The 15,156-nt window shown below is 55.9% G+C and overlaps 1 protein-coding gene across 2 annotated transcripts in view; it reads left to right on the plus strand.

The window, feature by feature from the left end:
- SLC13A2 (solute carrier family 13 member 2) overlaps window positions 1–12,072 on the plus strand; it is a 53,086-nt gene extending 41,014 nt beyond the window's left edge. For both annotated transcript variants that reach the window (XM_082372732.1, XM_082372733.1), the window contains 11 exons: window positions 3,673–3,801; window positions 4,579–4,715; window positions 4,823–5,037; window positions 5,592–5,772; window positions 5,879–6,001; window positions 7,820–8,038; window positions 8,251–8,339; window positions 8,623–8,744; window positions 9,899–10,060; window positions 10,701–10,838; window positions 11,331–12,072. In XM_082372732.1, the coding sequence (XP_082228858.1) occupies window positions 3,673–3,801; window positions 4,579–4,715; window positions 4,823–5,037; window positions 5,592–5,772; window positions 5,879–6,001; window positions 7,820–8,038; window positions 8,251–8,339; window positions 8,623–8,744; window positions 9,899–10,060; window positions 10,701–10,838; window positions 11,331–11,513 (1,698 nt within the window). In that variant the 3' untranslated portion in view covers window positions 11,514–12,072. The remainder of the gene's footprint in view (window positions 1–3,672; window positions 3,802–4,578; window positions 4,716–4,822; window positions 5,038–5,591; window positions 5,773–5,878; window positions 6,002–7,819; window positions 8,039–8,250; window positions 8,340–8,622; window positions 8,745–9,898; window positions 10,061–10,700; window positions 10,839–11,330) is intronic.
- Window positions 12,073–15,156: the final 3,084 nt, after the last annotated feature.

The raw sequence follows: 15,156 nt of genomic DNA on the forward strand, positions 1-15,156 counted from the left end.
GTGAAAGCCTGATGAGCAGGCAGGAGGCCCAGTGCCTGCCCCTCAATAGCAGGGACAGCCTCGGGGGAGAGAGGAATGGGGATCTGACCACGGTAGTTTCCTGGCACAGCAGGGCCAGGGACCCAAGTGGGAAGGAAGGATTTATAGACCCAGGCCAGCACCAGCAAAAGAGGGAGGGGCTAGAGACAGGGAGGTGAAAGAAAGTTGACCCCTGTCCTCCAGAGCCCAGGCTGAGAAAGGAGTACATTCTACAGCCAAGGAACAGCTGGGGAACAACTAGCCTGCTGGCCTGCAGAAGGAGGACATACTGACAGAGGTAGAAAGAAGAGCATTAGCCGCCAAGAGAAAACTCTTCCCTGCTGGTATCTGAGCTCCAGGAGGGGCTGCCTCAGACAGGGTGCAGGCTGTGCCCTGTGCCAATGGCATATGGAGTCGTGCAATGTAGCATGACTGGGGAGTAAGCCAGTTGGGTCCCATGCCATAGGCCACCAGCTGAGCTTGGCCAGCCCAAGATGCGTTGAGCTGAGCAACAAGGCAGAGAGTATAAGGCGGCCCTGGAGCCCAGGTCTGATTCCCGACTTCCCACTTCTAACACTGGGGATACAGATCGTGGAATCAGACACATTGCGGGGCCAAGGAGAAAGGATCCCCCAGGTTCTGTTCCCATTTCTGAGCCATGAATGCCACTGGCTGTCTGGTGAAGACTGTGGGCCCTTCTCAGAATACTGCTCTGAAATGCACAAAATAAAATGTATAGGATGACAAAGGAAACCAACCATTTTGAAATAGTTAGAAAAATATGAAAAAATTAATTGCAATTCAGAAATACAGGTGCTTCCTTATTAAAGCATTAAATAAGATCTAGTGTTGGTATAATAACTACCATAATTTCAAAATAGTGATGGATGTAAACAATATTTTGAGATATATTTTGGGTCCATTGCAACCACTAATCTGTGCAGGTACCTAACAGCTGACAGCCACAATCAAATATCTGTGACAAAATCGCCCATAGCACCGTTAACAGCTATATGGTTTTGGGAATTCCCTGGTGGTCCAGTGATTAGGACTCGGCACACTTTCACTGCTGCGGGCCCGGGTTCGATTCCCACTCGGGGAACTAAGATCCCGCAAGCTGCACAGCAAGGCACCCCCCCTTCCCCCCCGCCACAACACACACACAAAACAACAGCTATATGGTTCTGTTGCCTCTGTTCATAACCTTAGTTAGATGTTAGCTAAAAGATGAAATTGTTTTCCCATCCAACTTCATGAATCCTGGGTATTCCACGCCCCATTTAAGAGCCCCATGAACCAGGAAGAGCAGGTCAGCGAGTTATGGACCGACTAACTCTACAGTTGGACCGACTACCCAGGAGGGTGGGATGGGACACGGGGCCAGAGCCACCAGGGCCAGAGAAAGCTTCTGAATGGAACTTTGAAAGTGGTTTTGGGTTTTGATCCAGAGACAGACGGACAGACACGGAGAGGGACACAGGGAAGTTGTAAAGGAGTAGAGGAGCCATAGATTCAACACGCTGGTGCTCACAGCTCTCTTTGGAGGGTGCAGCTGGGGACCCAGAAGTGAAGGAACTTGCCCAGAGCCGGGCAACAGGAAGTGGCAGGCCCCAGCGAAGACAATTCCATTTGGATCCAGAGCCCTAACTCACTCCCGTACACCCCGCTGGTCACAGCGCACCTGAGGCTGGGGGACACCCTCCAGTAGCACGGGAGCAAGCTCAGGGTAGAAGGCAAAAAGCTGGGGCTCAAGAACCAGATGGCCTGGATTCTTCGCTGATTTGTGTGACTTTGAGACATTTACTTAATTTATTTGCACCTTTGTTTCTTCATCCATGAAATGGGAACAATAGTCATTACCTCACAGAGCAACTAAATGTGATTAAAAACCACCTGGAGTGCATAGAGCACCACGCCTGGCATAGAGTAGTCCTTAACGACACTTCTGCTGTCGTTATTAGCAGAGCTTTCTTCTTGAATCAGCAAAGTCATCCGGCCCAGCCTCCCTCCTTGTCTCTGGCCAGAGAATTCTGTGGGGTGAGGGCATGGGGGGCACACCAGGGTCCAGAGGGCTGGCTTGCCCTTAGCCCCAGGGGAAGATGGGTAACAGGCTGTGCACACTGCAGGTGAGAAAATGGTTGAAGAAACAGCAGCTTCAGCAGAATCTACCGCCTGCTGGGGGAGGAGGAGGGGTGGGTCTCTGCTCAAGGATCAAGGTGGCCCCACCCCTTGTGCCAATGAGTTCATGTCCAGGGTGAGAAAGGTGGTGGAAGTTTCATGGAAAGAAAGTGAGCCTGGCATCAGACAGACTTGGCTGGGCAGGCTGGGCGCCACACCACCCCCCAGGATGCCACTGATGTAGACTACTCGGGGAGTGCTCTTAGAATTATGCAGTCCTGCACACCTTGCCTGGGTTCCAGCCTGGCTCTGCCACTCCCTAGTTCTGTGACCTTGAGCAAGCCACATACCTTCTGGAGGTCATCTATAACATAAGACCACCACACTCATCCATGGCTGTAACTACAAACGTGAAAACACCCAGCTCCTAAGAGTTACTCAGTAAACAGCAGCTTCGTCTCCCCAAGACCTTCCTTCAAGCTTCAGGGTACTAACAACATGAGGTATAAGGGGTGAGCCCAGCCTGTACCAGGTGGAGAAAGCAAGAGGGGCAGGGCAGTTGAGACAGGTAAGAGAGGAGGAGCCCCCAGCCCATAGTCCCAGCAGGCAGCCTCTTCCTTTGGCAAACAAAGAGTGGGCAGGTGCCCCGAGGAGGCTCGAATGCCAGGCGCCCCCTTCCCTGGAGGCTTCCTTCTGGCTAATGATTCCCCTGTCCCCCCCTCCCCAGGCCTGCGGAGAGGCTCTGTCAAGGAGGGTGGGCCCCTGACATCTGGGGTTGTCTGACTTCATTCCTGCTCCAGGTCCCCTCCCAGGCCTGAGGTCAGGCCTTTCTAGCTTCGGGAGCCTCATGAGGGAAAGGGGGGGCGTCTCTGGTACCCCAAGACTCACAAGACTATGACTCAGAGTTTACTCCACAATTCCCCGCACAACGCGGGGATGGGGGAGTTATATGAAACAGTGGTCATGCCAGGATTACTAGGAAGGAGACCCCACCATTCCTAAAACTTTTCAGTGGTTTATTCATTCAGAAAAGATTTGCTCTGAAGCCTCCTGGGTCCTGAGCTCCAAGGATCCAGATACAAAATTGACTCTGTCTTCATGTAACTCACCTCCTAGCAGAAGGAACAAATACTACTTAAATCGTCATACAAATAAATATATTCTTACAGGCTCTTGATAAAGCAGGGAAGGCCAGGGTGCCAGGCAGGGATCCACATTTCCCAGGCCCCAGTTTCATCTAGATGAGCCCCCATCTCATGTAAGGATCCTCACCTGAGCCCCCTGCAGTCCCCAGGGGGACTGGATTATAATGTCTAGGCCCCCCAAGGTTAAAGACAAGGTGGTGAGTGCTTTGCTTTGTTTTCTATTTCTATTTTTAAATGGAACCTTGGGCTCAGGAATCAAGGCCTGTGAGTTTCACAGGCTCTCCCCACACTGTTACAAATGGCCTGCTTTCTCTGGGGACAGGAGGTGACATGACTCTGGGACACAGGCCTGCCCCCTCCAACAGCTTTGCTGTTCCCCTACCACCTGCAGGAAGCCTACTGTGCCTACACCATCATCCTCATGGCGCTCCTCTGGTGCACCGAGGCTCTGCCCCTGGCTATCACCGCCTTCCTCCCCACCGTCATGTTCCCCATGATGGGCATAATGGGTGCCTCCGTGGTAAGCCTCCCCACCCACAGGAAGACGTGCTCCCAGGGATGGAGGGGGGTCTGCCCTAGGACGCTGATGACGGGGGAAGCCTCATCACAGACAGGGCACATGGAAGAGGGGTCCCTGCCTCTGCTTGGCAGGTTAGGGAGCACTGGGGGAGGAGTCAACTAGAAGACCGGGGGGGAAGGCATTCTAGAAATGCCGGGTGCATGGTTGGTGCCAAGAGTTAATTCAAAGTGGGAGCAACCAGGCCTAGATGAGGGAAGGAAAAGGGGGCCTTGATAGCCAGCTAAAGAGTTTGTGTCCTTCTAGTTCAGTGGCTCTGAAACTTGAGCGTGCATCAGGATCACCTGCGGAACTAGTTAAACACATTGCTGGCTCTGCCCCAGAGTTTCTGACTCAGTAGATCTGGAGCAGGGTCTAAGCATTTCATTTCTAGCAAGTTCCAGGTTGTTGATGATGCTGGCCCAGGGACCACACTGAGAACTGCTGCGTTAGTTTCTAGAAAGAGCATTAAATGCTTTATCTCCCAGTCAATGGCTTGCCACGGGAGTGGATTCAGGTTAGATGATCTCTCAGTCATTCCTGAGGGGAGAAAGAACGAGTTTGGCAGGAAGAGAGGAAACTGGTTAATATTAAATGGCAGATGATCCAAAGACCATTTCCATCTGGGTCCAAGAGCCCAGGGGACCAACCTCTGTTTGCGGGAATATCAGTGTCGGCACCCTGTAAGCCCAGAGGCACGGGGGGACCCCTTCCTCCTTCTCAACTGTCCCCACCTGCCAGGTCAGCACTGAGTACCTTAAGGACACCAACATCCTATTCATCGGGGGGATGCTCGTGGCCCTCGCCGTGGAGCACTGGAATCTACACAAGCGCATCGCCCTCCGCGTGCTCCTCATCATCGGGGTGCGGCCCTCCCTGTGAGTTCCCACAAACCAAGTCTGGAGGACCTGGGGTGGCGGTGTTCTGGGCACCCAGGCCTTGAAGGGATGCTGGAACACCAGCGTGTCTGTCTGCCCGTCGCCAGGCTGATCCTGGGCTTCATGGTGGTCACGGCCTTCTTGTCCATGTGGATCAGCAACACGGCCACCACGGCCATGATGGTGCCCATCGCCCACGCCGTTCTGGAGCAGCTGCACAAGGTGCCCAAGGGCAAGGATGTTGAGGAGGGCGAGAACAACCCCGCCTTCGAACTCCAGGAACCGAGTCCCCAGAAGGAAGAGACCAAGCTTGATGAGAAAGGTGACGCCAGGCCCTGACCCCAAACCCTCAGTTCTTGAGGAGGGTCTGAGACGATGCCCATGATAGGAGCAGTCATCCTGGCACGTTTAGGGAGAGGAGAGGGAAGCAAGAAGTTCAGTGACCAACGTGTCCTGGTTTGCCTGGGATTTTCCTGGTTTTGAAATGAAAAGTCCCACAGGCTGGGAATTCCCTCAGTCCTGGGCAAACCAAGATGCTAGGTCACCCTGGCAAGCCGAGAGCGGAAGCCTGGGTGGGCTGTCAGGGGCCCAGGCTCCACTCTTCCTGTGTGGTTCGGACAGTCTTCTTCCCTTCTCTGTGCCTCAGTTTCCCTCTCTCAAAAGAGGGGTTGGGCCAGGTGGTGACTGGGGGGTCACTCCGGCCTGAGACTCCAGGGAGTGCTGGCCCTTGCAGACCTGGAGGCAGCCTCTGCCCTCCCCCCAGCCTGGGTCTAGGCTGCTCAGGGACAAGGTGCCCCAGAGGCCCTGGAGCCCCCACCAGGCTCCCCAGAACTGGCCCTGCGCCCATCCCCAACCTGAGCTCTCCCTTGTTCCCAGACAACAAGCAGGACGGCCCTGCCCCGCCTGTTCCTTCGGAGCCCAAGGCACAGCAGGACGAGGAGCAGCTCCGCTTCACCCGGGGCATGAGCCTGTGTGTGTGCTACTCGGCCAGCATCGGGGGCATCGCCACCCTGACTGGCACCACAACAAACCTGGTGCTGCAAGGCCAGGTCAACTCGTGAGTGACCGAGTGGGAGGGGGTCTGCATTCTGACTGGGGGGGGGGGCAAATGGAGCAGGCTGGTCACCGGGCAGTGTCACACAGCAGCCTGAATCCCTCTTCAGGATCTTCCCCGAAAATGACAACGTGGTGAACTTCGCCTCCTGGTTTGCCTTTGCCTTCCCCACCATGGTCATCTTGCTGCTGCTTTCCTGGGTGTGGCTGCAGTTCCTCTTCTTAGGCTTCAAGTAAGTGGTGGAGTGGGTAAGAGCTGCCCAGGTGCCTGCCCTTACCCTCTAGGAGCTTCCAGTTGGGTACCCAGGTAGCCCTGCGGAAAAGGGCATAATCACCATCCCGGTGAGAAGGCCTCTCCCTCCCAAGGCCCTGCTGTGCACTTGGCCCCCCCATTTGAGGGAATTACTGTTTGGAGAGTATTAGCCCATCTATCAGATGAGCAAACTGAGGTTCAAGACATGGTACACAACTAGATGTGTCAGTGCTGGGATTGAAAACCAGATCTCCTGATGCCCAGGCCAGGTCCCATTCCATAACAATCCCCAGTCCTTTGGCAGGTGCTTAAGAAGCACACGCTGTGAGCCTGGTCAGTTACAAAAGTCCTTGTTGTGCTCCTACTGTGTGCCTGGCCCTCTGCTAGGCACTGAGAACACTAGAAGCATTAGACAGTCCCTGTCCTTGGAGCTCACCATCTAATGGGTGATGATAAGGTAGGAGCAGTGACAGAGGGAAGCCCGGGTGCTGTGGGAGCACAGCCCAGGATAGTGAAGATTCCAGAAGTCCCCTGGCAGAGATGATGCCTGAACTGAATCTTGTAGAGTTAGAAGTCAGTCAGGTAGAGAACGAGGTAAAGTCATTCCAGCAGCAGGAAGAGCTTGTACAAAGGTACAGAGGCAAGAAAGAGCATGCTGGGTTTGGGTGAACTCTAGTTCTGTGTGGCTGAAACGCAAAGAGGGAAAAAGAGTATCAGCATATGAAGCTGGAGAAGTAGGCAGGGGAAGATTATGGGGAATCTCATGTGCCACATAAAGAGTATGGACCTTGTTCTTGAGGCCAAGAGTAGTAAAGAGGTTTTATTCCTACTTCCAGCCCTTGATTACTAGTAGTCACTAGAGCTCTGAGTTGAAAATCATGTGAGACCCTGCTGGAGCTCAGTTGGAATCAAGTCTGGGATTGATTAGTGATGTCTGCTATAGTACAGGCTAAGTGTGGTGGTATGACTGTTATTGTGGTATAAGTTGTTATTTGTCCATCCTGCCCAGGCAGTGGGGAGCCATTGAGAGTTTTTAAGCATCGTTGCTGTAAAATTGCTTGGGCAGGTGCAAGGAGGCTGGACTGAGGTTGGGGATGGTACAAAGCAAAGTGTTAGTCGAAGAGACCAGCTACATAAAGGATTCAAAGATGTGTGAAGCATGGTTTTTCCCTTGAGGAACTCACAAGTCCAGCAGGGGAGTTGAGGTTTGCCCAAGTGAAAAGTTAAAAGTCAAAGTGAGTTAAGCACATGGAGGTGGGCTGCAGACTTCCGTGCCTCAGAGGACAGTGTGGGTGGGGCCCAGGCTGGCAGAGGATGCCCAGAGCGGTAAGAGAGGGAAGGGAGGATTTCCTGAAAGGCTATTGGAGGCGGGGAGTGATGAGTCAGGGCCAGAAGGAGGCCTGGGGTCTAGGCCTCTAGGGCCTCCTCACTCTGGGCGAGGGAGGGCTCAGCACAAGAGAATTCCTGGAAGGACAGAGGGCCAAGCACAGGGAAACCCAATCCCCTATCCTCAGCCTCCCCTCTGCTAAATAAGAGCCAGGACACCCCAGAGTCTTCTGCTTTTCTTCCAGAACCTTGGGAACCTTTACAACTCATGGCAGTTCCCTGGCAGTCCAATGGTTGGGACTCAGCACTTTCACTGCTGTGGCCCTTGGTTCACTCCCTGGCCTGGGAACTAAGATCCCGCAAGCCGCGTGGCGTGGCCAAAACGACAACAACAAAACCACAGGCAATCAGAGCCCCTTGCTCCCCTGCCTGGCGTGGTGCCCTTACGAGCTGTCCCCTCCTCTACCTGCAGCTTCCGGAAGAACTGTGGCTTGGGGGACGAGATGAGGGAGCGAGAGCGAGCAGCCTTCGAAGTCATCCGGAGAGAGCACAAGCTGCTGGGCCCCATGACCTTTGCAGAAAAGGCTGTCAGCACCCTCTTCGTCTTATTGGTGGTGCTCTGGTTCACTCGGGAGCCAGGCTTTTTCACCGGCTGGGGTAACCTGGTTTTTTCCGATGAGGATGGGAAAAGGTGAGCATCGTGGGGAGGAGGAATACTTCCAGGAGGAGGGAAGGGAGCAGGGCCCCCAACACAGAACAGGAGGTAACGCTGGGTTGAGGTGGGGGGAACTTACCAGGAGAGGTGGGCACATCTGTGGGAGGGGTTCCTCTCCAGCACCCCTCCATCCTGTGACCCTGAGCAGCCCTAAGCCGCTAAGCCTGCCCTCCCTGCCCCGCCCGCAGCATGCCATCCGATGGGACAGTAGCCATCTTAATCGCTGTAATTTTGTTCATCATGCCCTCCAAGATCCCAGGGCTGACTCAGGAACCAGGTAAGCACCTGGTCTGGGGCAGGGAAGGGCCTCTGGGCAGACCCCGCCTTCTGGCATGCGACGTCCCTTCGACCACACTCGGCAGGAGTAGACCAAGCCCAGAGAAGTTGGGGTGATTTGCCAAGGGCACAGGGACTCAGGGACAAAGTCATGATGTTGCAGAACTGAGGGTCCCTCTCTTACATGCATTAAGCTCTGATAGAGACCCGTACAGAGGGGGGAAGGGAAGGGAAGGAAAGCCTGTTGGCTCTTGGTGACCCATCCTCTTCTGCTTGGGGAGTAGGAAAACCAGGGAAGCTGAAGGCCCCTCCTGCCCTCCTCAACTGGAAGATAGTTAAAGAGAAGATGCCTTGGAATATCGTGCTCCTTCTGGGCGGTGGCTTTGCCCTGGCCAAGGGCAGTGAGGTGACCGACCCCGCCCCCTCCCCCACCCACTTGAGGGAGACCCTGTGACAGGGAAAGAGGGGCCCTGATTCTCTCCCACACAGGGGAGCCCTGACCCCCACTCGGGAGCCCCCTGGTGGGCAGAGCCTTTGCAGCAGCTGGAGAAACAGGTTAGAGCCCTAAGAGAGGGGGAGGGAACACAAGCCATAGGGACCTCTCCCTAGTCGGATTCTCAAAGCCAAAGAGAAGGCGAGCTTCTCCGGTGAGCAGGGACTGTACTCGGTGACTACCCAGTCCATCCCCTCACCGCCTGCCGGACAGAGAATGCCAAAGCTTTAGCACCAGGGAGTAGTTGGCTGGCGTTGGGTTGACGCAGTTTGCTGGCTGAGGCCACCAGGGGGCACCATGATCATACCCAGCCAGGCTCTGCGGACCGGGTCGTCATTCCCCATAGCCTCCATCCAAGACAGAAATCCCTGAACCTGCACCCCCAGCCCTCGGTGTTCTGGCTAAGCTCATTCACTGCATGGACAGGAGCTTTCCTGGGTCAGGGATTGGTTAGTTCATCCATCAAGCGCTCACTGACTGTGCCAAGCGCTGTGCTGGGTGCTGGGTGCTAAGTGGGCAACATTGTATATAATAAAGTCCCAGCTCCCTGGGGCTCACAGTCTGGCATTATAGGTGTGGGCAAGGCAAGACCTTGGAGCTCTTCTGACCCTGTGAACTGTCCCCGTCCCCCTGTTGGCCTCTTCCCAGCCTCTACCAGGGCCCTTCCCCTTCTCCCTCCTTGCTGGGAGCAAGGTCCCCTCTGTCCCAACCTGCTAGGCTGGAGGGGGCAGGCAGAGGGCTAAGGGTGGCCAGGAACCTCCTGAAGAGAGGTCAGGAGAGCAGGAGTAAATGGGGTCAAAGGTCTGTACTCTCACCAAGCCCCAGGTTTCCCAAGAAAGCCCCTTCGCTTCCCATCTGACCCTTCTGCCCACACCCAACCGTCCTTCAAGAGCAGTAGAGGGGGCTCCTAGGGTTCAGCTGGGTCTCATCTTCCCTCCCAAGCTGCCCTCGACTCTGAAGTTTCCAGAGAGGCGCGGGCAAGAGCAGGACCCTCCCAGAGCCTCAGCAGGGGACTCTGGGGCCCCAGGCAGCTCAGCCTCCCACACACCACCCTCCTCTGCCTACAGGAATCGGGCCTGTCAAAGTGGCTGGGGGACAAGCTGACCCCGCTGGAGAGTGTGCCGCCTCCCGCCATTGCCTTCATCCTCTGCCTCCTGATCGCCACCTTCACTGAGTGCACCAGCAACGTGGCCACCACCACAATCTTCCTGCCCATCTTGGCTTCCATGGTGAGCTGGCCCTGCAGACACACCTCCTCCAGGCAGCCTTCTGCCCACACTGCCTGCCGGGGCCCTGCCTGAAGGTCAGAGTGACCTGTCTGCACCTCCTCTCATTTCTGGGAAAGGACCCCTGAGCTTCCACCCTTCCCCAGGCTCTTCAGTAACTTTGGGCCCCAAGGCCCTCTGCCCCCTGACTCACTCCATCCCTGATGACATCACCCCTGGAGTATCCTGATGGGGCTCACTGGTGGCCTCGCCCACCTCCCTGGCCCAGCTCCTGTTCTTGTCATTCCTGAGGTGACAGCATGAAATTGCTCCCCGGAGCGTCCCCAGCCCCTTCTTCTCCAGGAGCGTTCCCGCAGCCTTTGATGATGACACCCACAAGCCCCTTTGAGATCCGTTTAATGGGTCCCTCCCCTTCCCACACCCCACAGGGCAGGGCCGCACACTTATCCCCTCCAGAGAGGTCAAGGGGCCCTTTCCAGGTCACCAGGTGCCTTCTGGCAGAAGTGGTGGGCTCATGGCCAGAGTGTGTATTGGGGTGGGGATGGGGGCTGTCCCTCAGAGAGGGAAGCAGGAGAATGGGGGCCACGCCTTCCCCTCTGGGACGGGGCTGAGATCAGCTCTGCCCCACTGTCTCCCCCTCCAGTCTCAGGCCATCTGCATCCACCCCCTCTACGTCATGCTCCCCTGCACGCTTTCCAGCTCCCTGGCCTTCATGCTGCCTGTGGCCACCCCGCCCAACGCCATCGCCTTCTCATTCGGAGGCCTCAAAGTGACACACATGGTGAGTGGCAGGGGTCTCCAATGCCTCAGCACTCCCTGCTCTGTCTTTCCATCTTGGTGGACCACAAAGTAGCTGAAAGTCGCTGAGATTCTCAGAGTTTAGAGTGGACCCTGTTGGGGTGGGTGGCAGCGGGGGAGGCTGGAACATGATCCCCAGTTGGAGTACCTTCAGGCCCTGCCAGCCCTAGGCCACTGAGAGGGAGAGGAGGGGTGAGGAATTTAGGGAAGGCACCAAGATGCCAGGCACCCGAACCCAGGGATATGGACTCAGAGAGGATGACTCAGGGCTCTGGAAGCTCCCCTTTCCCCTGTTAGCACTGGGATTAAAGCCAGTGGTGGGGGCATCACCTAGTGCTGCAGGTTAGACCCAAGGGAGGACTTCCCAGGGAGAGTTTTGCTAGTGAGAGAGCTCCTGAGCACCTATGAACACCTAAGGGATGGGTACTGGCCCAGCTCAACACCCACTCATTCAGACTGGCTCTCCTCACCCCAGGCCCAGGCAGGATTCATGCTCAACATCCTCGGGGTCCTGGTCATCACGCTGGCCATCAACACCTGGAGCATCCCCATGTTCGACCTGCACAGTTTCCCCTCCTGGGCCCAGTCCAACACCACAGGCTTCTGTGGGGTCAGCGAGGCAAACATCACAACACCTAGCCCCTATACCACGGTATAATCTGGCCCAAGCCAGGAAGACCCACCTCGTTCCTATTCCTCTGAGCTGGGAGGGGAAACCCAGGCTCCAAGCCAAACATTGAGAGAAAGGCACATGTATACCTAACCTCATGTGTCTCTTCAAGGAAGATGTATGTGAGCTCAGTCCTACGTGTCTGAGGAAAGTGTGTGTATGTGTATGTGTATGTACGTGTGTGTGTGTGTGTGTGTGTGTGCGTGTGTAAAGACGGCGTGTCATGTGAGGATGTTGTGCAAGGGGGGTTTGTGTGTGTGATGATCCTAGGTGGTGTATGCTTGACAATGTACACTTGTGAGGTCACAGACACGACAGCGTGCTCTGTCTGGCACTCCAGGTCTTTGTCTCCCCAGCTTGGTGGGTGACCAGACCCTTTTGTCCTCTATTTATTGAAACTCAGGGTTGGAGCTGCCTGGGCAGCAAAGCCTACCAGCAGTTGCCATGGCTACAGTCTCTGGGACCGGCCCAACATACTGAGTTCTCCCCAGCCTCTCAGGTCTGGGGGGAGGTTCAAATATCAGCCCCATTAAAGTCTTTCAGTAGAGTCTGTGGTGGTTTTTCACGGCACTTTCCAGGGCTGGTCCCCAACATGGTTCAGGCCCCAGGTTGGGAAATACGCTGGGAGGGGACCTGGCATCTGTCCTGTATGGCGGCCCCCTTGGCACCCCTCCCACCCAAGGGAGAAGGTAATGGCCAGGGAGCTCTGCCAAGGCCTTGTCGGAGTGGACGCAGCCACCCAGGAAAGCAGCACTGACATCACCCAGCCCGGCTAATTGGGAGATTCCACTCCCTGCATGTCTTTGAGAAAACCAACCTCCCCGTTCCCAGAGCCCTCCCTGGGCATTTACGTAAAACCCTCTGCCCCTGCCAACTCCTCACAGACCCCTCCACCAGCTGGAAAAACCAGTCCCACCAGACCAGGGGAGGCAGGCTGACCCATGCTAGGTGCCCAGAAAGAGGGACCCTCATCCAAAATGGCAACCTGCAGCAAGAAGGATACAGGTGAGACTCACAGGAACAGGTTCAAAACTATGGCCTTCAGAGTCCAGGACCAGACTGCGCTCTGGATCATTCTGCCTCCCAACCTCCCCTCCCCCACTCCTCTGCCTCTCCGCCTTCATGAATTCCAGAGTTTTCATTTATCTGGCAAGGTAAGGTGGGGGTGGGGAAGGATGTCACCACATCCATCATCCATCCTGGGAGCTCAACATCCCTTCCTGGCTGGAAGTTCATCTAGATGGAAGTTTCCAAGAGTTCCCTTCTGCTGCAGTGGGAGAATAAAAAGAGATCTTTACCATCACTCTCACGCCCAGTAAAACAGGGAAATGAGTCGTGAAGAAAGAAAACCAGAAAGGATTTAATTCTGGATTTCCCCCCTGGGCCGGGCCTGCACTCAGTACTCCCAGAGCTGGGGGTTTGAGGGCTGGGGGGAGGGGGCCGCTGTATGGGGGAGAACATGGCTGCCCCCAGGGCACAGGAGATCCTGACAGGACATGCCAGACCTCCAGCAGAATGAGGAGTGTCGGGAGAGGGGCCCTGCCCCCATCCCAGACCCCCAGGCTGGCATTCTTCACTCATGAAGCACAGTCATAAATCACGGCTCCCACCCAGACCCACACTCGGACCCCCGACAAGGCCCCAGGCGACAGCCCCCTCCACTGGGAGTGGGCCAGGCCCAGAGTGGTGGGACTCCACCAGTGGCTTACCCGCAGTGGGTTCCTAAGGAGTAGCCCCAGCCCCATCTGCAAGGAGGACCCTCTGCTGCTACTTTCTTCGGGACCCTGGTTTGGTACCCACAGTCCAGCCCTGGCTGGGGAAGAGATAGGTGTGCTTCCTAGGGGACACATGGCCCTCCACTGTTCTCAGCTCCCCTTTGGACCTCTCCACTTCCACTTCAGTCTGGCTCAGAGAGGGCCAGATGGGGACTGAGATCACACAGCAGCCCCACGGGATGAGGACTGGGCTGGCCCTGCCTTCCTTCTCAGGCGAGGAGGTGGCTGGAAACTGGCCTAAGGGTGGAGGGGTCGGCTACGGTGGGTGCCCTGGCAGGGCTCGGGGCAGGCTTCCCCCCAGGTGCTTAGAATCCATCCTCCTCAGCAGGCGGGAGGGCATACGGGAGGCAGGCGGCACCTCTTGTCCTAATCACTGTCATTAGCTGGGCAATAAAGAAGCACGGACTGGGCCTTTGAAGAAAGGGCCGTCAACCCAGGTCAGGTGTGTGCAGGCGGCCTAGCAGCTCAGCCCCTCCTGGGCACACACACACACACACACACACACACACACACACACACACACACTCACACACACACACACACACACTCACACTCTGGGCTGCAGGTGGATGGGGCTCTGCGGGGATGCGGGTCTACGCCCTCCCTGCCTGGCCACTCACACCCCTTCCCCCCATGGCTTCCAGGAAGGTAGCAAGGGGTTTTGAGTGTCTCCTACGAGCTGAATTTGCACAGTGCTGGGACTCACAAACTTCTATGGTAGTCAGCTTCCCGTTGCTAGAGAAGATCAATGAGGCCGGAACAACTTGAGGACAGTCTGCCTGATGCAGCTGTGTCCCTAGTTCCTAGCACAGGGCCTGGTACGGTGACTGTTGTATGAATGAATGAATATATCAGAAGGATGGGGGGCTTCTTGCTCCTGGAGGGAAGTCTGCCCTCAAAGCCCTTTTCCAGACTGCTGTGTGTGAAGTGCTATGTGACCTTGAGCCAATGTCACCTTTTCGGCTCATCAGATAGGCCCAGTTTTCCCCTGCCCCTGTCCCCTAGGGCCCTGGGAATGTCCCTGTTTCCCTCCCCCCTCTTCCTGCTGGCCAGCCCCAGCCCCAGAGAACCGTAGCAGCCAGAAGGCCCAGCAAAGAGCTATCAAGACAAGTTTTTTAAGGAGAAACCTGGCATGTGTGCTTGTTAGGGGGATGCAGAAGGTGGGAGTAGGGATATTGATCCCCCTCTCTGGGTTCACCTTGACTTGGGCTTTAGGTCAAGGGAAGCTCTGTGGGTTAGGATCCTCAACTCCAGAGTAGGCCCCTTGGGGGCTCAGGCCATGACTCCCCTGTCTCCCCAAAGTCTCAGAGGGGAGGCTGCTTCATGAAATGGGAGGGGTGAGCTGTGCAGGCGGGTGGGCAGTGCAGCCAGGGGTGCAGGGTGAGGGATGGGGTAGGACTGGGATGGGTGAGGTTCTGGTGGGTTCCAGCCTGGAGAGGGTGCCCCGTGCAGTCTCCACTCAGTCTGGGCCCCATTAGTCACGATTAGCAGAGCCAAGAGGTTTTACTAGGGGCCTTAAAAGAGTGAGCCTCAACCTCAGGGAAAGGAAGGGGGAGAGGAGGGGATGCAGGTGGGGGCAGATGGAGCAGCTGATTGGGAAGATTGTGACAGGGATTCAAAAGAGCTGCTCTTAAAGGTGGGGAGACCCACAGACACCTATACACAGAACCACTGATTCCTGTGTCACACAGAGGACAACACATAGACATGCACAGACACCTGCCTACATAGTTACACACTCACAGGTACTCATAGCCCTTCAGACACCCAGAGTCATTCATGGACACACACACACATACACAGTCACAGACATTTGTACAAACACTCACTCAGACGCTCACATAAACACGGATGCC

The sequence above is a fragment of the Balaenoptera borealis genome, assembly GCF_965194805.1.
Source record: "Balaenoptera borealis genome assembly, chromosome: 20".
NCBI classification, from domain to species: domain Eukaryota; kingdom Metazoa; phylum Chordata; class Mammalia; order Artiodactyla; family Balaenopteridae; genus Balaenoptera; species Balaenoptera borealis.